This window comes from Apium graveolens, chromosome 4, assembly GCF_009905375.1.
Source record: "Apium graveolens cultivar Ventura chromosome 4, ASM990537v1, whole genome shotgun sequence".
NCBI classification, from domain to species: Eukaryota; Viridiplantae; Streptophyta; class Magnoliopsida; order Apiales; family Apiaceae; genus Apium; species Apium graveolens.
Window position 1 is genome coordinate 302039516 of NC_133650.1, and position 23388 is coordinate 302062903.

At 32.0% G+C, this 23388-nt stretch overlaps 1 protein-coding gene across 1 annotated transcript; it reads right to left on the reverse strand.

Annotated features, from left to right (window-relative positions):
* Positions 1–11863: 11863 nt before the first annotated feature.
* Positions 11864–19935, reverse strand: LOC141719966 (cyclin-D2-1-like). The gene is made up of 5 exons (XM_074522324.1): positions 19639–19935; positions 18998–19096; positions 18620–18839; positions 12182–12303; positions 11864–12094 (listed from the first exon to the last, which is right to left on the reverse strand). Exons 1-5 carry the CDS (start codon positions 19933–19935, stop codon positions 11864–11866), a joined length of 969 nt encoding a protein of 322 aa, XP_074378425.1.
* Between the last annotated feature and the right edge of the window lie 3453 nt (positions 19936–23388).

The window sequence follows — 23388 nt, forward strand, 5'->3', positions numbered from 1 at the left end:
ACAGTAATGGGTAGTAAAAAATCCAAGGATACTAATAATGCAAGAAAAGATTTCAAAGCATTTGGTATTAGAGAAGAGTTATGGATGCGAGGAAAAACAAAACCCCAAGCACCATATACACTTTCTCAAGAGCAGCAACTTCAAGTTTATACATGGATTAGTAATCTAAAAGAACCATATGGCCGTGCTTCAAATATTACAAGATGTAGCCGGTTAGAGAAGAAGAAGTTGAGTGGAATGATGACATTATAAATTAATTTCATATAACAATGTATTGTTTATTAAATAATTATAAAATATTTATAATTATTGCATCTAACTTGTTTTATATCCTGTTACTATTTTATGTTTATTATCTATATGCATCTCTTATTTGCCTCTTTCGTGCAGGCCTACTCTATACTTGACCTAAAATATGAGACAAAAAATGATGCCCGTGAGGCTCTTAATAGGCATATGCGCCGAAATATGTGCAAGACTTTGTGTAATGAGCAAAAACGAATCAATAAGATTAATGCAAAGAAGGGGGGTCTTTCCTTGATCACCAACCACCTTATTTCTCAGAAGCCGTCTGGAAACCTATCTGTGATAATTGGAATTCACCCAAATTTTAGAAAAAATTAAATGCTGCTAAAAAAGTGAGAGAATGTCAAAAAATTCCTCACACTTCCGATGCCACTTCCTTTTAGCGTCGTGCTTGGGTATGACAACTTACATTTAAACTTGTTAATATAATATTACATTACGATATCAATAATGAAGTTATTTTGTATATGCTTTTATCTATCATTTGTACTCGATAGAATATAGAAGAAAAAAATGGTATGGAACCAAAATTATTTGACCTCTTCGTTCGCTTGCACTCCAAGGATAAGGAAAATAAGGAATTCACATCGGAGGCTATTCGTTTATTAGTGGTACATTTTTATATCATTTCATACTTCAGTGTCTTATATTTTTGGGTTTAAACCTCGTCCTGGCAGTTGATTTTAAAAATGTTTTTGTCCATAAATTTGTATTCATTACGTACACATGGATAATATTTGGTATTTGGCGGGTTAAAAATTCAACCTTCACGCTTTTCCAAAATCATATGTTCCTTATTTTTTTATTTAGCATTAATCTGAACTCTTTTTTTATGGTTTTATTTTTTTCATTTTAGGAATTTTGCTTACATATATACATACATATATTTTTAATGCCTTTTTATTTCCAGTTTAATTTGACTTCAAATTTTTATTGTTTGTAATTTTTAAACATGCATCTAGGATCAATATCTAGCAAAGTGTGGGGAGCACAACGAGGATCCTTGGAAGCACCAATTGATACATGGGTAGAAGTTGCGGGTGTTCGAAAAAATGCCATCATCGGTAATTCCACGTACGAGTGCTTCAGCACTTGTACGTATGTTTATTAATTATATAATACTAGTATATAACCCGTGCGATGCACTGTTGTTTTTATCATTATATATTGTTATTTCTAATTTTAATATGTTGCTGGCAAGATTTGAACCTTATACCTCTTAAAGAATACTATTTTTTTTATAATTTTAATATGTTGCTGCCAGGCTTCGAACCTTATACCTCTTAAACTAAACTAATTTTTAAGAATAAATCTAACGGTTCTTATCGATTTGATCTTACGACTCTGGATTGAGTGATCAATGACCAACAACCACCAACAACCAAACTTTTAATGTTTCATCTTTAATATAATAGTATAGATGCACTGATTTGTATTCATATCGTTCTATTCATATCGTTCATTATGTCATTTTTTTTCTAATCTACTTATATATATTTATGTATTTATTTGTGTGTGCCCGTGTAGCTCTTACTCCTGAATCTGGTAAAAGGCATCGTCGACGATATGTTGATGATGAGTCAGGTACTTTTACTGGAAGATCTGTTACTGAGCACATGGAAGATGATCTTGTCATGCAAGCAATGGACCACACTGTTTCATTTGCTTGTGCACATCCAGATCAATTTGACCTCGCACCAGAGCAAGTCAATATATTGGAACAGTTTGTGGCAGCGGGAGTGAGTGACCTGCCATCGGACCACCCAATCACTATGACAACTATGAGGGAATTTTTGCATGCGATAATGTCAGTGTTAAATGATGTCCAGAAAAGTAACCTTGCTACTAGAAATTGCCAAAATGTATATTATGGTCCAACCATTTTGTAAGCATTATATTTTGTTTATTGTTCTAATATTATTCACAAAAAGCAAAAAAAAGGACAATCAAATGAGAGTCATTATTTTAAGTTATCAAGAAACTAGTGACTTGGGTAAGACGAGATGCACCAAACTGGGAGATAAATAAAAATCGATAATTGTGGAGTAAGAGTCACCAATTTAAGTCGTCAAGCTACTAGTGACTTAAGTTTAAATATTTTGGTTTACTGAGGTACGACATAGTATGTTAGTAAACTGAAATTTGTTAAAAGAAATAAATTATACCAAAACTGGTCATGTCATATTCGGGGATCCTGGACAGCCTATAGGCTGTAGCTACTGATCACTTTCACCCTTTCTGCCATCTTGTTATTTATGGCATGTCTAGAAGCCTCAGGTATGGTTCAGACCGTATTTAGAACATTAATTACTCTATAATATGCATATATATAGGATGCCTCAAGTTAATATTTCAGTGAGGTGTATTGTGATTGAGATCTGTTATACTCTAATTCTTATTCTTAATTAAGTTGGTCTGTAATAAATTTTAGTGCTAGGTAAGTTTATTACAAATATTAGACACAAGTGAAATTGTGCAAATATATTAATGTAACTTTTCTATTTTATATCCTAACTACTATCAGAATAATATAGTTGGTAACTTCATAATAGTCTTTCACTTTATCATTTTATTATTTCACATTCTGGTCATTCTTAGTGTAAAGTCTCATTTTACTTTATGTCTAAATCCTGGGGGTTTGAGGAAATCAAATTTATATACCTTTTTATAATATTGCTGGGTAAGAGGATTGCTCGTGAGACTGAGCATCATTCTGATGAAGATTATAATGGGGATCAATCACGTTCTCCACGTCAAAGTCGTAGTCGAAGTGGTAATTCTAACAAGATTTGGATCACGGGAGATTGACATACCAGCTGGGTTCTAGTTATAGGGCTGGTTTATGTTAACTTTTGAATATATTAGTTTAGTGGCTAACTTTTGCAGCCTGGGGGCGACTTATGCTTACTTTTGGATATTAGCTGACTAATGGTTTTAGGCAGAATTATGCTTTCATTTGCTATAATTGTCTGACATATGCTTGTCTTATAACTATGCGATATATTTTTGTCTTATAACTGTGCGGCATATGTTTGTCAGATTTGGGATGTTTCACTTTTGCCTGATGCTTAATGTAGATTTGACTATTTGGTTAATTTTTCAATATGTGTTGTAATATTTTGTATTGTTTATTAGTTTGTATGTTTGTTGAGGAATTTGTCGATGAATCACTGATTTAATTATACAATTTGAGGACAATGGAAAAAAACATAGGTTTAATATAAACTAGTCACAAAATTAGTCACAACATGTATTAAAATGACGAATTCCTTCGTAATACTGAGCTTATTTGAGAATTTTAGGACGGATTTCATCGCTACCGTAGGCATATGAGCGTACTTACTGGGCATGTTTATGACCGTTCCTGTCACAAATATGGGGAATGTATGACGAATTTCGTTATAATTTATGTGCAATTTTATGACGGATTCTGTCACAATTCTAAAAATTATGCGACGAATAATGTCGTAATTCTGGGAATAGTTATGACGAATTACGTCAAAAATTTGTAAACAATTATGGCTGATTTTCATCACACTTTATGTTTTTTCCTTTTTTTAATGATTATTTTTATTTAGCATGGGACCCACAAATAACTTACGATTGAAAAAGATATTGCGACGGAATAAGAACTTACGACACATGCATTTACGACAGTTTTTTCCGTCACAAAGTCGGTCAATTGCGATAGATTTTTTGTATTTATTCTGTCGCAAAACCCCCTTCCTGTTGTAGTGTGAACTCAAGGTTTCCATGGTTCCAACATTTAGGGATGTTTATGCATGCTAATCGCTAAAATCATTATGTATGTGCATATATAAATGTAAACATTTATTGTAAATAAATTACAATGAATCCACAATACAAATTCCAAACTTCACATATGAGATAGAGTGATACAAGAAATTCAAACAAAATGCTGATATATGTAGTACATATTTCCCGAGGAAAAAAGATCGATAAAATCTTCTCAGATGAAGCCTAGTTAATTGGATGGTGGTGGTGAGAAGAAAGGAATTGAAGGAATTGCAGGCATAGTAGTTGGTTTAGAAGTAGGGATAAAAGGAAGATGAGGTAGTGTTAGTTTTGGGAGGGTCGGCATCGTGGGGATTGGCATAGATGGAACCTGGGCGCTTGGCAAAGGTCGCAATGTGGTTCTTGGCAAAGCTGGGATTGTGGGCATCGAAACAGCGGGAAGAGGTGCAATGCGACCTTGGATAACATAGGCATGGATGGTAACGGAGGTAATGTAGTATCGAGAAGGGACAGGATTGTAATCATTAGGGGCAAGGTAGCGGAGGGACTATCTTGCAAGAGATGCCTTGCTCCTAGACTCATGTCAAGTCTATGTCAAGGTTGGTAAGTAGTAATAGTACCAAAAATAAAGGTGCCATATTTTAGAGGAAGTTATGATGAACTTTGCACTTCAGTTTTTCTGTTGTTGAGAAGTAATACCTTACATGGGTATTTATAAGAGGGGAAATGTTAATTTAATGACAAGTTGTTGAACAAACTATGAAGATTGCATGAGTTTGTTTAGCTTCCTAATTGACTGATCGATTTTTTTGACAGCATAAATTGTCAAAGACATATAAATAGGATACGGTTGACTACCTACCAACTCACACAAAGTATGCAATTATGCACACATGACCGTTAAAGGGCTTCAAATTGGGGCTGTAGATTGTAGTTTGTGTCCGGCAAGGCTCCTCGCAAGCACCGCGAACTCGAACTTGCAAGTACCTCGTATTTGCGAGTACCTCGTACTCAAACTCTTTTAACTGAACTCATCTTGACTCGAACTTTTATACAAGCCGATCTACACATTCACATTTATTTATTTAAAACAAGTCGAGATGAGTATGTATCAAACGCGACTAGAACTTGACTCGAACTTGAGAATACAGCTCGATTCAAACTCGAACTCAAATTTGTGTAAAATTAATAGATAAATTATTTTGAAATTTACTTTTATTATTTATAAACTAAATTTTAGTGATGTTTAATTTTTTTAATTGTTAAGTTCACGAGAAATTCAGCTTGTTTAACTCGTAAGTAAAGTTTACTCTACCAATTTTTTAAAAAATGTTTCTGTTTCAAAAATTTGAGTTTGCTTAATTTAAACTTAAAAATACCCAAAATTCAAACTCTTTTTGACATTATCACTTAAATGGTTACAAGTATCAGAGTTTGATTTTTTATTATCGATTGTAGTAAAACTTTTTCTTTTTGGGTTGATTGTAGCTTAAAATTCTCTAAATCAGAATTTATGTTTTACTCAACTTTGTTTAACGAATGAGTTAAATTGAACTAGTTTATCGATTTTTTTGTCGACTTTGTGAACTTACCAATTCTTTTAGACAAAAAAATTTGACATCATTTCACGGAAAATTATTTAATTTTGTCATCATCATACCCGATAATACCGCCTATGACCGTGTCTGGGGAGAGTATAACGTACAACTTTACCCTCATTTCAAAGAATGAAGAGACTGTTTACTCAAAAGATAGGATGATGTGTTTGTGTGTATTATACAAGTGGTGATGACTTAAGACAACTACTTTTGGCCGATAATTTTTTACGTAATAGGTAAATCCCATGTGAAGAAAATCATGGGCGGAGGTAGTGTCTCACTTACTTTTACTTACTTTTATATATCATTATTTATCATTTTTTATTTAGGACACGTAGGGTTTTACACATCTCACGCCCAATAAAAAAACCATGGCTGACGAGGCACAATTCGATTCATCTACCCACAAGCGCAAGTACGGCGATGACGTCACTCAATCGCCGTCGACCGGTCGAGTCAGCAGCACAAGTTGGTTTTTACACTTTAAATAATACTAACTTTGTACCCGTGCGATGTACAAGATTATTATTATTTTTCATATAATTTTTATTAGAAGATTTTTTTTATTTAACTTAATTTTAATGTAATAATATTATTCCCTAAATAAATTTTATGTTTTTCGTAAATAATCTATTTTTCAAGAAATTGTACTTTTTGTACTTATATATTTGATTATTATTGTATTTTTATATTTTACCTTGATAACCTAAATATAAATATGTCTTATAATTTATTTTATTTATTCGTTATCTTATTTTTTTTCACATTATAAATTTGTAAAAAGAATATTTTAATCATATCACATAATATACTTATGTAATTATTTTTCTTTATTTATATATTTTCTTTTCTGAAGTTTGATCAAAGATTCAAAAGTTGTTTGAGATTTGCATCGTACTTGTAACAATATTTTACAATATTTTGTATTCCAGTAATGATTTTGAAAAAAAAATAGTACTTTACAGTTAAATGTCATGGTACTTTTAAATGTATTTCATTAGATTTTATATTTTAATTTTAAATTGTAATAATTTATTATCTAAATTTTAAGTTTTATATGATTCCTGTACTCTATTTTTTTAAAAAGACAATCACTAATTTTCCTATTTTACAAAATAAAACAAAACATATGTAATATTTATAACTAAATACAATCTAAATGTGTTCCTCATTTTATATGATAAAAATAAAATTATCTATTCAAAAATATTTTAAATCAAAATTATCCATTCTAAATTTTTTAAAGAAAATGATATCACTTCAACCCGGTTAACAAATGATTCGTTGATTGTTACTTATATTTAATTTTATTAAGATAATTGTTTTTTTATTATTTATATAACACTTTTAACATTATTTTATATCATTTAAAAATATATAATTATAGTTCTATTTCTTAGTGAATTACCTTTTGTCTTTGTTACACATATTGTTAAATATTTTTATTAGAATAATAGAATAATTGATAGAAATATAATCTAGAATGTATTTTATTAAATTTGTATTTCAATTTTGAATTGTAATAGATTTTTTATTATTATATTTATTCCTCATTTTTATGATTAATAGTATTAATGTGGTCTAAATTTTTTAAAATAAAATCCGTAATTTTTCATTTTTACAAAATGAAACAAAATGCATGTGATATTTATACCTAAATATAATCTAAATGTTTTTCTTATTTTATATGATAAAAATGAAAATTGTCTATTCAAAAATATTTTAATTCAAACTTATCCATTTCAATATTTTTATAAAAAGGATACTACTTTAACCCGATTATAAATGGTTTGTTTTACTTATACTTATTTTTATTAGGATAATCGTGTCTTGTGTTATACATAATATAATACTTTTGATATTATTTTATATCATTTAAGAATATATAATTATAATTCAAATTCTTAATTATATACCTACTATGTTTGTTATTTAGATGATTAGATATTAGAGTAGAATAATAGGACAAATGAAATAAATATAGTCTACATAATACCGATATACTTTAGCACGTGCAACTCACCTCTCTGACAACTAAACCATACAACCGTACCAACAAAATCCCCCTTACTCCAATTACAAATAGGATATAATGAAGACAAATGGAAGACGGTTCATATATTTTTACGTAAAATTATTTAATTTTGTATTTAATTTTAAAAATTTTAACTATAAAAGGTTTTTATCCATACCAATCAGGACAATTATTTATAAAATAAACTCACCGTATTATAAAGTCTAAAACCCAAAGTTCGATCCGATCAGATCCAGAGAAAAGGCCGATCCGGAAAAAAACTCGGCCCCGCAAGTGCTAAACGAGTCATTTTATTTGAAAATTCGGCCATTCCGAATCCGAAAAATTCGGATTAAAATTTCGGAATTAGAAAAATCCAAATTTTAAAAAGTCCGAATAAAATCCTCTCGCCCAGATTAAATTATAGGCTTTTCAAAAATCCAGACAAAATCCGATTTTTTCTATATTAAATTTATTCTTTTTTTTTATCGTAGATAACCCGCAGCCGCTACCCTTCGGGAGCGCACTGGTTAAACCCTACATGCTCACGCAATAGCCTACAAAATACGTGAACCAAGGTAAACTGCATTTAAGCGACATGTTTTGGCACAGGAGACATAATCATAAATTCTTCTCTCGTGTGATTCGAACCTGTGACCAATATGATAATAACAGTTGTTAGAGTGTGAAAGTTAATAATTTCTTATAAGCTAGATATGTTTGTACCGAGTTTTGCTTGGAAATTGTTAAATATAAAACAAAAGGATATCTTTTATTTCGATATTTAAAGTATTTCTTTTTATTGTTCAAGATATTATTTATGGTGTTCAAAATACTATCTTTTATAATTTAGAATATTCATTCTTTTCCGATACCTAAGCCACTAACATATATCAAAGTATGTAATATAAACTAGTTATAATATATATAAAAAGTATAGATAAATTCAGTTTCGCCCCGTTCACCCGAAACTCATGTTTAAAGAAAGCTGGCTCATGCATGTCCGATTTTCAAAAATACTCAATCTGATAACTTTCGAAAGAAATTCACTAAATTTGAAATGTTCAATATATGTATATGATTTTTATTTTGATTTTTGATTAATATTCATATATATTAAAAAAAAGAATATAAATATCAATATATAGTAATATCTCAATACAAAATTGAACATATATGATACTAAATATATAAATAGGAATTAAAATAAAAAATTCATGGTATTTAATTTTTAATTTTTTATAATATTTTTGTTATGAAAAAATTATATTAATATGGGTTATTTTTTTTCTATTTGAGGATTATTAATATAAATTTAAATTTTAAGATGAAAAATTTATACCTTGAAATATACGTTGAAGTTAATTTTTCGGAAAAGGAGTGCACAGGTAATTTATCATATAATTTAATTTCAAAACATTTGAAATTATTATTATCTGCTATTTATTCAAAAAATATAATTAAAGTCTAATAATAAATATAAAAAATTGTTTAGGAAACGAATTTAAATATTATATGAAAATATTAATGATATTCATATTCGGATTCCAATATTTTCTTTTATATATTTTAAATAAATATATTTATATACATATATATTACAAACATCCGTTTTATAAAATATTGCATAAAAATATTGTAAAACGTATTATTTTACGAATAATGTTCTACAAAGATCGTTATTTTATTCAAAATCTTGAAAATCAAACATGTACATGTAGAACATTACAAAAATATTTATTCTACGAAACATATTTAGTTTGCAGAATATTTGTTCAAATTGCTGAACATACACATAATACTTATTAAAATTAAATGATCTTCAACAATTTTAATGAATTAGTGATATTCATAAAATATATTTCATAAAATAATATATTTTATAGTGTTTTGATCGCAGAATCTCCTAAGTCTCCAATAAAAATGTGGTAACTTTTCTCATATATATATATATGGAACTTTTTTCATAACTTTTAGTACCACACAATTCATAGTAAAAGGCTTCCATTAAACATTAAAACAATTGTCTAGGTCACACCTAATCTATTATATATCTAATACAGAACCCTGAGCAAATTTAATCATTGATCCAGTAATTAATATCCATACATGATTTGTTTTAACCATTAATGCTCATTCATTATTATATAATTAATACTGATTCATTCATGTAATTTTTATTACCTCAATTAAATATCATTAATATGCAACTCATTCATTATATATATTTAATACAGATTTATTCATGTAATTTTTATTACCTCAATTAAAATATCATTAATATGCAAGTCATTAAAAAAAATTCTTCATAAAATTTACATACTCTATTAAAAAAAATTAATATAAAAAATTTAAATGATAACCCTTTCATAAGAATTCATATAATACATAATTGACTTACGAATATCGATTAGTTGTTGCATACTTAATATATATATTTATTTATAACTAATTATTATAGAGATACATAATACATCATATAATACATAAGCTACTTACTAATACCGATTAGTTATTGCATACTTAATATATATATATATATATATATATAACTAATTATTATATAAATACATGCACGCATGCATGTATCCATATATACATACATACATACATATATCTATACAAACATATGTACGTATGATACGTACATGTGTATATATATAATAATTTAGTCAGAGATGTTATATTTTCAGAGCATGTTCTTAATTATCAGAGCAAATCAATAAAAATATTATATTACCGTGAGTTTGTTTTTCTATTTGGCATGTGGCAGTCATGTCTTATCCTTTTTATTTGCTTCGAAAATTAAAAACCTAATATTCAAATGAAATTTTTCTTTTAGTTAATGATTCAATTTTTTTTTGTCTACAAAAAATAAAATTGTACTTATTTTTAACGTAAGTTAAATTCTAAAGACGAGAATACATAAATTATTAATTATCAAATTATAATATAAATAAGTGAATTTTAAATATAAAGTAAAAATAATTATTAATAGTAATAGTAATAATTTTAAATTTTATTAAAAAATAAAAAATATTTAATTTGAATAGCAGGTCTATAAAACATATATATTAAAAATTCTAATAATAATAATAATTATTTTTATTATAGTAATAATAATAATTATTATTATTAATATTATTATTATAAAAAAATAAACAATATTAATACATGAGAAACTTGAGTACAAAATTATGTTATTTATAAAAAAAGTGGTAGTACATTTAAATTATAAAAAAATTTATTTTTACAAAATATTATTGTTCGTCGTTAATCTTAATGACAAAAAAAATATATAGATAAAAAGATATGCGAAAATCGTACAAAATCTTACTATTAAAATAAAATTTATTTATTTATATTAATTGATCAAACATGATTAAAGAATACTTCGTCTCTCTTCGCCCGCCCCCGAAAAATAGCACAGCGCCCATTCGCTTCGCACCCCAATTACGACATCCCTCCTCTCCCACTTCACACCCACCTTTAATCACAGTTGACTGGCATATACCATATTTATCACATTGTAGTCTACTATAAATATTTGTGAATTAAATATTAAAAACAAATCAACTAGAGAAACTTATATATTAAATATGATTATGTGGATCACAACCATTTATACCTCTAACTGAATAAATATTTATATTTAATCATGTCATAATTTAAGTGTTATATTCTTATATTTACACAAAAAAATTAAATTCAGGACTTTCATATATATATATATATATAGACACACACATATATGTATATATAATATATATACATATATATATTCTTATATTTACACAAAAAAATTAAATTCAAGACTTTCATATATATATATATAGACACACACATATATATGTATATATAATATATATATATATATATGTTAATTTATGCAAAAAAACCTTTAACTAAGAAATAGAAGTAATATTCAAAAGACCACACAGTTTATAGCAAAATGCTTCGGTAAAACATTAAAACAATTGTCTGAATCACAACTAAGAAATAAAAAGAATAACTAACAATCCTATTCATATCCTAACATGTAACTCCTATTCTGTCATCTGTGTTTATATATTTCTATGCGGGCACTTGCATGAAGCCAGCCACACCAAAACCACGATTCAATCGAAGCTGTTGGGACTTGAGTAATGCATCAGAGGTCCATATTAAATGACTTGATCTCTTGAAATGATCAATCAAGCCTTCTCCTTTTCGGATCTTGATTAGCAGCGTTTGATGAACTAGGATCTGAAACAACTGTTCTCCCGTAAATTCTATAGCTCAAGAATGCTGCATCCAACACCCCAACAGGACTCCCGGACCCTGCTCGAGCTGCTACTGATACAGTACCATCAGGTAGATCAGTACTGGCTGCTATCTCTGTCAAATCTTCAATCATTTGAACACACTTCAGCAGCCTATCCTGCAAAGTCCAACAAATCATATGTTTAAGAAAAATACAAGAAGGTTTGTCCTGTCTTTTATTACAGTGGACACCGCAATTGTTTACCTTCTCAAAATGCATGACACCAGATATTGCCTTGTCAATCTCTGATTCCTGTGTTTCTCTCGTAACACAGATTGCAACAGCAGCTGAGATTTCCGAGGGCCTAAATTCTAGGAAATCAACACCTGCATTTTATTCCACCAAAATCTGTATCAAACACTTGGAACATCATAGTACCAAAATCAGTTAAGAAACTTTATTTTAATATTTTAACTGTGAGACCTTGTTGGAAAATATGGGTATAAGTCCCATATTGGTAAGTCATATTTTTGAGCATTATGACTAAAAGATGTGTGAGATATGATGATATTCTCTTAATAATGGAAATTATTATTTTCCATTAGAATTTGGCTCAAATATTATGGCATAAATTAATTTGATTTTGTTTCAGATTAATTGATATGGTGTATGTCTTGATCTGATTCTGTTTCAGATTATTTATGGAATAGAGTAGCTTGCAAGTATTACACCGATTCCATAATTAATGATATTTAATTATGGAAAAGAGTAGCGCACAAGTCTATCTACACCTATATAAACACCTCTAAGGCGTTAGGGTTAGACACACCAAAACATATTTGCCTCTAAACACAAATCTCTCTCTCGGTGATAGTTTCATGCTCGTTCAAGCTCGCTGAAGGTGCTCGTTATCCGTAACGCCGCCGCTACCTCGTTTTATCCTGGGAGGCTATCGACTCGCACATACGGTGAGAGGCGAAATAGCTTTAAGGAGACAGTTTCAACTGGACTCGAGGATCTCTCTTCTGTTTATATCTTTTCTTCCTCCGTTTGATCTCGTTTACTCACGCACACACTTGTTTGATTATTTGTATTAATCGCAGATTGTTTTAACAATCTTAAAGCTATTTTTTTTATATACATCTGTGACTGATACATCTGTATCTGCTTGTTTTGTTGAGTAACAGATCGATGGAGAACCAAACTGTGAACGATTCGATGAACATGACGGCTGATCCCAACGCACAGATCACTGGATCTGATGGGGTTCACCAGCAGCCGATTAACCCTAACGCACGGATCGTACGGTCTGATGGGGGTCAAACGCCTGTTGGACATGTGCCTTCGGAACATGTGCCTGTGGGACACACTGTCATTGGACAGTTTAGTGTTCCTCTTGGACAGATATCGGCAGGATTCACTCCTCCGATCATACCTGCGGTGCCTACTGGTGTGCATACACCTGTAGTACAGACGCACGTACCATCTGTTCCACCCGTGGTGCCTGCTGCACCTGTTATGCCAACTGTGCCTGCTGCACATGCTGAAAAACCTGAGAAGTTCAACGGAACGAACTTCAAACGTTGGCAACAAAAGATGCACTTTTATCTGACCACGTTGCATATGGATCGCTTCCTTAAGGAAGAACCACCGTTGCTCACTGCTGAGAGTAACATGCAGACTGTGTATGCTGCTGATGCTTGGAAGCACTCCGACTACATCTGTCGGAACTATGTGTTAAATTGTTTGTCTGACTCGTTGTATAACGTATACAGCGCGAAGCCAACAGCTAAGGTCTTATGGGAGTCACTTGACCATAAGTATAAAATCGAGGACGCTGGGGCAAAGAAGTGGATTGTTGGCCGCTTTCTTGATTATAAGATGGCAGACTCTAAGACTGTGGTCAGTCAGGTGCAGGAACTGCAGGTGATCATTCATGACATTCATGCTGAGGGAATGGTCATAAGTGAGTCTTTCCAAGTTGCTGCTGTTATTGAAAAGCTTCCACCTGGATGGAAAGATTTCAAGAACTACCTTAAGCACAAGAGAAAGGAGATGTCTATGGAGGATCTTATTGTTAGACTTCGTATTGAAGAAGACAACAGAGGGTCCGAGAAGAAAGTTAATGTTGCCACTGAGAAGGCAAACATGGTGGAGCATGCTCAAAGCTCCAAGCCCAAGAAGGCTAATTCTGGTAAAGGGGCAAAGCTGGCACCCAAGGGAGGGATTTCGAAGTCGAAATTTCAAGGGAAGTGCTACAACTGTGATAAAGTTGGTCATAGGTCTTCTGACTGCAAGAAGCCCAAGAAGCCCAACACGAAGAAAGAAGCAAACATGGTAGAGAATATCTCCAAGGAGATGGGTGACATAGACCTCTGTGCTACGGTCTCTGAAGTGAACCTGGTCGGTTCTAATCCACGTGAATGGTGGATTGATACTGGTGCTACTAGGCATGTTTGCTCAGACAAGGCGGTTTTCTCTAGCCTCAAAGCTTCCGATGCTGGTGAGAAGCTCTACATGGGGAATTCAGCAACTTCTACCATTGAGGGTGAAGGCACGGTGATCCTGAAGATGACCTCTGGGAAGAATCTGACTTTGAAGAATGTACTTTATGTGCCTGATATTCGCAAGAACCTTGTGTCTGGTTCTCTGTTGAATAAGCATGGCTTTCGCATTGTAATAGAGTCAGATAAAGTTATTTTGTCTAAGAGTGGTATGTTTGTAGGCAAGGGTTATTTAACTGATGGGCTTTTTAAGCTCAATGTAATGTCCGTTAAGGACGATAATGAAATGAAGAATTCTTCTGCTTACTTGCTTGAGTCTCCTAATTTATGGCATGCTAGATTAGGACATGTAAATTATGACACTTTACGACGTTTAAGTGCAAAAGAATACATACCTAAACTTACTATCGATTCAAAACATAAGTGTGAGACTTGTGTTGAGGCAAAATTAACGAGATCATCATTTAAACGTATGGAAAGGAACACCAAAGTGCTAGACCTAATACATAGCGACATATGTGATTTAAAATTCGCTCCAACAAGAGGAGGAAACAAGTATTTTATTACATTCATTGATGATTGTACAAAATACTGCTATGTATATTTGTTGAAAAGCAAAGACGAAGCTATAGATAAATTTAAAATCTATAAGGAAGAAGTTGAGACACAACAAACTGAGAAAATTAAAACGATACGAAGTGATCGTGGAGGTGAATATGTTGAACCGTTTGGGGAATTCTGTTCACAACATGGTATAATCCATGAGGTCACTGCACCATACTCCCCTCAGTCAAATGGTGTGGCTGAAAGGAAGAATCGCACTCTGAAAGAGATGATGAATGCGATGTTGTTAAGCTCTGGGCTCCCACAATCGATGTGGGGAGAAGCCATCTTAAGCGCAAATAATATTTTAAATATTACGATGCGCAAGAATAAGGATGTAAGTCCTTATGAAATGTGGAAGAAAAAGAAACCAAGTTATCAACACCTGAAAGTGTGGGGGTGCCTTGCAAAGGTACTGATCCCTACACCGAAGAAGGTGAAGATAGGTCCTAAGACTGTGGATTGTGTCTTCATTGGATATCCTCCACACAGCACTGCATATCGGTTTCTTGTTCATGAATCCAAGATTCCTGATATTCAAAAGAATACCATTATGGAATCAAGGAATGCCTCATTTTTTGAGACGATGTTTCCCTGTAATCCAGGAAACCAACAACCTACGACGTCTAAACGATCTCATGAGTCTGTAGATGACGATAATGGGAGTGACGAAAGTGAAGACGAAAATGTGGGGGTAGTGAGAAGGAGCAAAAGACAACGAACGGAGAAATCCTATGGGTCTGATTTTATGACCTATTTGCTCGAAGAAGGTGACCCAAAAACTTATAAGGAGGCGGTTACCTCACCTGATGGGCCTATGTGGAAAGAGGCCATCAAGAATGAAGTTGATTCAATTATGCAAAATCATACTTGGGAATTAGTGGACTTGCCAACTGGTTGCAAACCATTAAGTAGCAAGTGGGTTTTCAAGAAGAAGTTGAAAACTGATGGCACTATTGATAAGTATAAGGCCAGACTTGTAATTAAAGGATACAAGCAACAAAAAGGCCTTGATTACTTTGATACATATTCTCCTGTAACGAGAATAACGTCCATAAGGATGATGTTTGCTATTGCTGCAATGCGTAATCTAACTGTACATCAAATGGATGTGAAAACAGCTTTCCTAAATGGAGACATAGATGAAGAAATCTATATGGAACAACCTGAAGGGTTTGTTGTCCCAGGACAAGAAAGGAAAGTGTGTAGATTGGTGAAATCATTGTATGGTTTAAAACAAGCGCCTATGAAATGGCATGAAAAATTTGATGAGGTCGTGCTGGCCAATGGTTTCAAAATCAATGAATGTGATAGCTGTGCCTATTACAAGGATAACGAGAACAACTATGTCAAGGAGAATGACAATGGCTATGTCATGATGACACTATATGTAGATGATGTACTTATTGCTGGAAGCAATGATAAAGTTATCAAATCTACAAAGGACATGTTGAAATCAAGGTTCGACATGAAAGATATGGGACTAGCAAATGTAATTCTGGGAATTCAAATTTCTAGAACATCAGAGGGTCTCGCATTAAGTCAACCACATTATGTTGACAAGTTCCTTGAGAAGTTTCTTAAGGATGACTTTGAGAAAGCTAGGACACCTGTGGATATGACTTTGCACCTATCCAAGAACAAAGGTGTAGCTGTTTCCCAATTGGAATACTCGAGGATAATTGGTAGTCTGATGTACCTCATGAGTTGTACAAGACCAGACATTGCATACTCAATTAGCAAGTTGAGTAGGTTTACGAGTAATCCGGGAGCTGATCACTGGAAAGCGATTATAAGGGTACTAAGGTACTTGAGGGGAACTCGAGACTATGGACTGCACTATGGCAGATACCCAGCAGTATTAGAAGGATATACTGACGCAAATTGGATATCTAGCAAGAAAGCACTTAAGTCTACGAGCGGCTATGTGTTTACATTAGCTGGAGCGGCAATATCATGGAAATCCTCAAAACAAACGGTGATAACTCATTCCACGATGGAAGCTGAGTTTGTGGCACTAGATAAATGCGCCGAAGAGGCTGAATATCTACGTCAGTTTCTGGAGGATATTCCAAGATGGCCAAAGCCTGTAACTGCGATAGGGATTCATTGTGATAGTCAATCCGCTATTGGCAGAGCGCAGAGCACGATGTATAATGGAAAGTCTCGTCATATACGACGACGACACAGTTCCATTAGACAATTGATCTCAACCGGAATTATCACTATTGACTATATACCGTCAAAAGATAATATCGCGGATCCACTAACCAAAGGGTTATCAAAAGAAGTGGTTGAGAAATCATCGAGAGGGATGGGCCTTAAGCCTATTGCTTAACGGCATCATGGTGGACACCCAACCATTGCTGACTGGAGATCCCAAGAACTTGGTTCAATGGGACAACTAAATCATGATGACCAAATCACTGTGGGGGTAACCCCTGGCCTGTTCCTATGATGAGGAAACAGTGAGACCCGTAAGGTACGAGGTTAAGCTTTGAGCTTTTAATGATCTTTGATGAATACATGGAGCTCAGGAGTGAACGCATGGAATTCAGTTGAGTAAACGCGGGTTACTCTATAAGATAAAGATCACCTATGTGGGAGAGAAGTGGGGCCGCTTCAAAGGAGAATTGCGAGGCACAATTCTTTAGAAACTTCTGCAGAACCAGGACGATGTTCCATGGCCAAAATGGACATACTCATGAGAGCTGAATGAGTCAGAAACGATATAGTGATAAGTATATCATCGTTTACATAAACGGTCGAACAGTTCAAGGACAAGCACGTTTACTGTCTACCAGTAAAGTCGGTATGCTTACTCGAGCGAAGGTTCAAGGAGCATTCTCTACCTATCGTATGCTATATCTGATCGAAGAAACTATCACCAAGTCAAACTCCGTGTCTGTCTGTCTGTCTAGTGTGTGCTACTAAGATCACCAATCTCACCCATGTGGGGGATTGTTGGAAAATATGGGTATAAGTCCCATATTGGTAAGTCATATTTTTGAGCATTATGACTAAAAGATGTGTGAGATATGATGATATTCTCTTAATAATGGAAATTATTATTTTCCATTAGAATTTGGCTCAAATATTATGGCATAAATTAATTTGATTTTGTTTCAGATTAATTGATATGGTGTATGTCTTGATCTGATTCTGTTTCAGATTATTTATGGAATAGAGTAGCTTGCAAGTATTACACCGATTCCATAATTAATGATATTTAATTATGGAAAAGAGTAGCGCACAAGTCTATCTACACCTATATAAACACCTCTAAGGTGTTAGGGTTAGACACACCAAAACATATTTGCCTCTAAACACAAATCTCTCTCTCGGTGATAGTTTCGTGCTCGTTCAAGCTCGCTGAAGGTGCTCGTTATCCGTAACGCCGCCGCTACCTCGTTTTATCCTGGGAGGCTATCGACTCGCACATACGGTGAGAGGCGAAATAGCTTTAAGGAGACAGTTTCAACTGGACTCGAGGATCTCTCTTCTGTTTATATCTTTTCTTCCTCCGTTTGATCTCGTTTACTCACGCACACACTTGTTTGATTATTTGTATTAATCGCAGATTGTTTTAACAGACCTTTCATTGTGTTCACAATGAACTGGCATGATTTATAGATCAATGATCCATACATCAGAGACTCTGATGGAATCATATCTTCACTTTTGAGCTTTCTAATGAAGAAATCTATATACGAAAACGGAGTACAAGCATGCATCCTCCATTTCAAGCTGGCCAACACATTAAGCTCCATCGATTTTAATGACTGATATTCAAAAATAAAGCTAGGATCTGCCACCTGAATTAAAAAAAATGACATCTTCTTATAACTATCAAAGATTCGGACCAAGCTTTGATCATTAAATTAAAGCAGAGTATGTCACACAGGCCACAGCTAGCATAAACATCACATGCACACACGATACATGTCATAATCTTTAGAAGAATTTCGCTTGCCTGCAAATCAACAGTAGATGGCACTCCAATATCTTCCAATTTTGCTGCTAACAATAAGCAGGCCACAGCTACCAATTGAACACTCCAAAATTTTTCAACCTATGCAATGCATATAAAGAAGTGACAATTAGCAATTTAGCATGTTAATACACACAGAAAAACTAAATTACGCTAAAAGCATCGACTTTAATTAATTTCATGGACTTACTAGATGTTTATAAACAGAAAGATAGCGATTCAAGTAATTAATCGCTAAGTAAATAGTCGGCGCTCCAAAACAAAAATGCCCATGAGCCTATTAATCAAAAACACAAAAACCCGAATCAGAAATTCCACATCGGCATCACTTCTAATTAGGCATCATTCACAAGGGCATACGCAAAAAATGCAATAAAGATTATAAATTCATGTAAAGCATTTATCAAACAACAATGGTGACTAAAGGGGTATAAACTGATACCCCGTTAACTTTGATGATTAAACTGATATATGGCGTTCAGTTGAGTGACCACTTTGATATTTAACCGGTATAAAATCCACCACTTTTTTCTCCCAAACACCAAAAAATTTAACAAAAATCGAAGAATGACCTTTACTCAATTTAAAAAAACAACAAAACTCAAGAAAGACACAAAGACAACCTTATACATCCAATCAACAACTTCTTCTAATATCACAAATTCAAGTTCCTCATTAGCCAATCTTTCTAAATAATCACTAGCTGGGAGAAAATCTTTTTCTTTGTCAAACAAAGAACACACAACTTGATCACTCTGCATTGGAATAAGACCAATTAACGGCTCTGATCCATTGTCCACCAGATTATTAGAATCTATAAGATGGTTAAGATCATCAATGGCCTCAAGGTCATCAAAATACAGACTATCAGTTTCAGTACAAAGCAGGTTTTCAAGACTAAAAGGGTCTGAGGCTGCCATTAAAACAAACAACAAAGGAGATTTTTAAAACAATTAAAATAAAGAATGAATGATTAAAGAGCTGATGATACAGAAAGAAATTAAGGAAAAAATGTCAAAAATAGTCGATTTTTGAAAAATTTTAACAAAAATAGCCATTCTGAAAAAAGTGGCCAATTTTGGCCGATTGAATACTCCACTGTCAGTTGGGTATCCCAATTTGTATAAGATACTCCACTGGTAGTTGGGTATTTCATATATGGGATACTCCACTGCCAGTTGGGTATTTTGTATAAAGTGGATACTCCACAGTTGGTATCCCATCGGCTAAAGTTGACCAACTTTTCAGAAATTGGTTATTTTTCTCAATTTTCTGTAAAAATAGGCTAAATTTGTCCTTCATCCGAAATTAAATGAGCTCCGAGAGATAGAGAAGTGAGCTGGGGTATATATAGGTATTGTGGTAGGGTGAGGGTCCAAGTGAGACCTGTGTACTAGTGCATTTTGATAAAAAACGACTGAAAAGAAAAATATTTGTGATACTATTTTTTTTTGTTATAAATATATGAGATATTACTTTAATCCTATAAATATATTCTTTTGATACATATATTTTAATTTTCTAAAAAAAGATTGAATATGTTTTATTTTTTGAAGAAAAATAAAACAACATATATTTAATCTTTTTTATTAAAAAGGAAGAAAACTAAGTCAAGTTTGATTTATACTAATAATAATAACATATACTGATGATTGTGTATAATTTTTTTCTAAAGAAATATTTCGGTTAATTTTCATAGTTTATCATTAAAAGGATTTTCGAAAAAGGTATATAATTTGACTTTCACTACGAGCAAATTCAACGATGAATTTAATTACACTTTCATATAATTATGACAAACACTTTTTAGATCGAACCTACTTTTTTGTCATTTACTTAACAATTTATGAAAAAATAAGGTATCTCGTATTCATATTTTTTTTGAAATATTCATATTTGCTTTTTGAAGTTTAATATATTTTTTTTAATTTTTGATCTCTGACTTTAAGATTTGGCCCATGCGGATCTAAGGTATAAATATCGATAATTCAACACTCTTGTATAAATAAAATTAAACCAATGATTCGTTAGATTGAAATTTTCGCGTGCAAAATATTAAAATAATTTACCTAATATCGCATTCCAACAATAAATGTAAATTTAAATACTAAATATAGTAATTCGTGCTAAAAATGTAAAGAATTCAAAAGATATGTTTAATTCAACTGAGAAAAAGTGTGACCGAGAAAAAACTCGGCTCAACTTGTAGTAACATACACACGACGTATTTATTAATAAAATCCTAATCACATAAATGAAACCATAAAAGCTCGAATTTAACCTTGATTTAAAAAAATCAGAATCTTAGTCAGCGATGTCCATCTACTTCAAATTTTATTTGTTTTTCTTAAAAAAAATACTTTTAAAACTCGAAAAATCATAAGTTATGAATAAAGTCTGTAAAATTTGAATAAAGTCTTATATAGAACTTAAAAATTTTAATATATTATAAAAAATTAGAAATATGTTTTTTATTTTTTACAATATTTTTAAAAATTAATTTTATAATTGTGAAGAAAGTATGCCAAGACTGTTATAAACATTACTCTTTAATTTTAAATTTAAACAATATTTTTAAAAAACTGATCAAAATATGTCATACATCTATTAGTGGTGGTAATTTTCCAACAAAATAGTTAAATTAACAAAATCACTTAGTATTGTTAGAAAAGGTTATTGAGTCACAATGGTAGACCAAATATTAAACAGATTATACAAACTTAACATTTATACGAGAAAGAAAAATAATGCCAAAGTCGGAGATTATAAATTAACAAAAAGATAAAATATTTTTTAAATGTTCAAAAAATCAATATGTTCGAGATCTCGACCTTATATCTTAAGAAGTATAAAGCTAAAACTCTTATTCATGTGGTCAATATCATAAACATTCTTCATCGAATGATAAAAGTAATAATAACGAAAGAATCGATGATAACAAATAAAAATTAGGATTATTTATCTGAATAAAAGTCGTGGCATGAAATTAATCACTGCGCTAAAGTTGAATTTGCCCCACTATGTACACACGAACTCATGACAATCAACCTACAGCGTTACACGACATCCGCCTCATTGGTGTAGTACAGGGAGACATATAGACAACACCTTTTGATCATTACCCAAAGTATGTGTGTATAGTATGAGAATATAATTTTTGTTTGTCTATCAAAAAAGAGAGGTATCGATCTCCTTTTATAGGAATGAAAATTTGTAACTCCAAGATAGTAAGAAGGTCATAGGTCTCAAATAATGATGAGGGGGAGATGAAATCTAGAAGGTCTTAAAGAGAAATGTCTAAAAAACAAAAGGTCATACAAGTGAAAAGTCTTAAATAAAAACACTCACATTTAAAAAGATTAGTTTTCTTTCGAAGCAAACAAATATTGAAATAAATGATAATATTAATTCTAACAATCCCTCACATGATGCAAAAGAAAATGTAGTTTGTGTAATAGGAGAAGTTTTATGGACAACGGATAATCAGTTTTGTAAGTATTAATATCTTGTGGACTTGAATTGATACCCCGTGCAAACATATATGTCATACAACAATATTAGGTGAAAATAAAAATTCTTGAACCTTTCTTGGCAGTTAGTGAAGATATATATGCGCACTAAAACCTTTCTCATATAAAAAGGTGTTCTTGCATGACATTAACCTTGATAATGCCTTTAACAATTTGTGTTATAAAATGCCCCACATTTTTAGCTGGATATTTATGAATGCTCCAGAGTCCTTAGCCTACAGGATCTCATAAGGAGTTGGGCGTAGCTCACATATTCATATAGGTAAGTTCATCAAGTTTGTATTGTCTTAAACCACCTATTACAAGGCTATGAACTTATTAAGAGCATTAACTCAACCTAACACATATGACAACAAAAAAATACTACACTTTTTCATTAAATTGGAATGGTGGTAGTAAAACATGAGTTCTTTTATGATTTAGTTTGACCCATTGAAATTTCTAAGATGGATATCCATCACAATTCACTCTACATAGGCTTTATAACCATTCCAATTGTGCTAACTCTTAGCACCATCCAAAGTCATAATGAGCACTTTTGTGATTTAACACAATTTACTCCAAGATAGGGTTTAAACGTGTTTCATGCCAACTCTAGCAACAATATTTGACAAAGACCTTTGTAAAGAGGATCTGCAATATTCCCCTTTAACTTTACATACTCGAGTGATATCACATTACTACATATCAAATTTACACAGTATGACATGCCTTAGGTGTCTATATTCTCTTTCTAATAAACATAGACTATTATCAACCTCAATTCACATGGCCTAACTCTTTTCTTTAAGTATATTCTTAGTGCTTGCGATCAATTATAAATATAATTTCTCTCCAACAATA

Coding starts and splice junctions, on each gene's coding strand:
- LOC141719966 (XM_074522324.1), bottom strand. CDS start 19,935: ATGGCAGCCTCAGACCCTTTTAGTCTTGAAAACCTGCTTTGTACTGAA. Junction 18,840..18,997: donor CATCTACTGTTGATTTGCAG/GCAAGCGAAATT, acceptor TTTTTAATTCAG/GTGGCAGATCCTAGCTTTAT. Junction 12,095..12,181: donor GTGTCATGCATTTTGAGAAG/GTAAACAATTGC, acceptor TGGACTTTGCAG/GATAGGCTGCTGAAGTGTGT.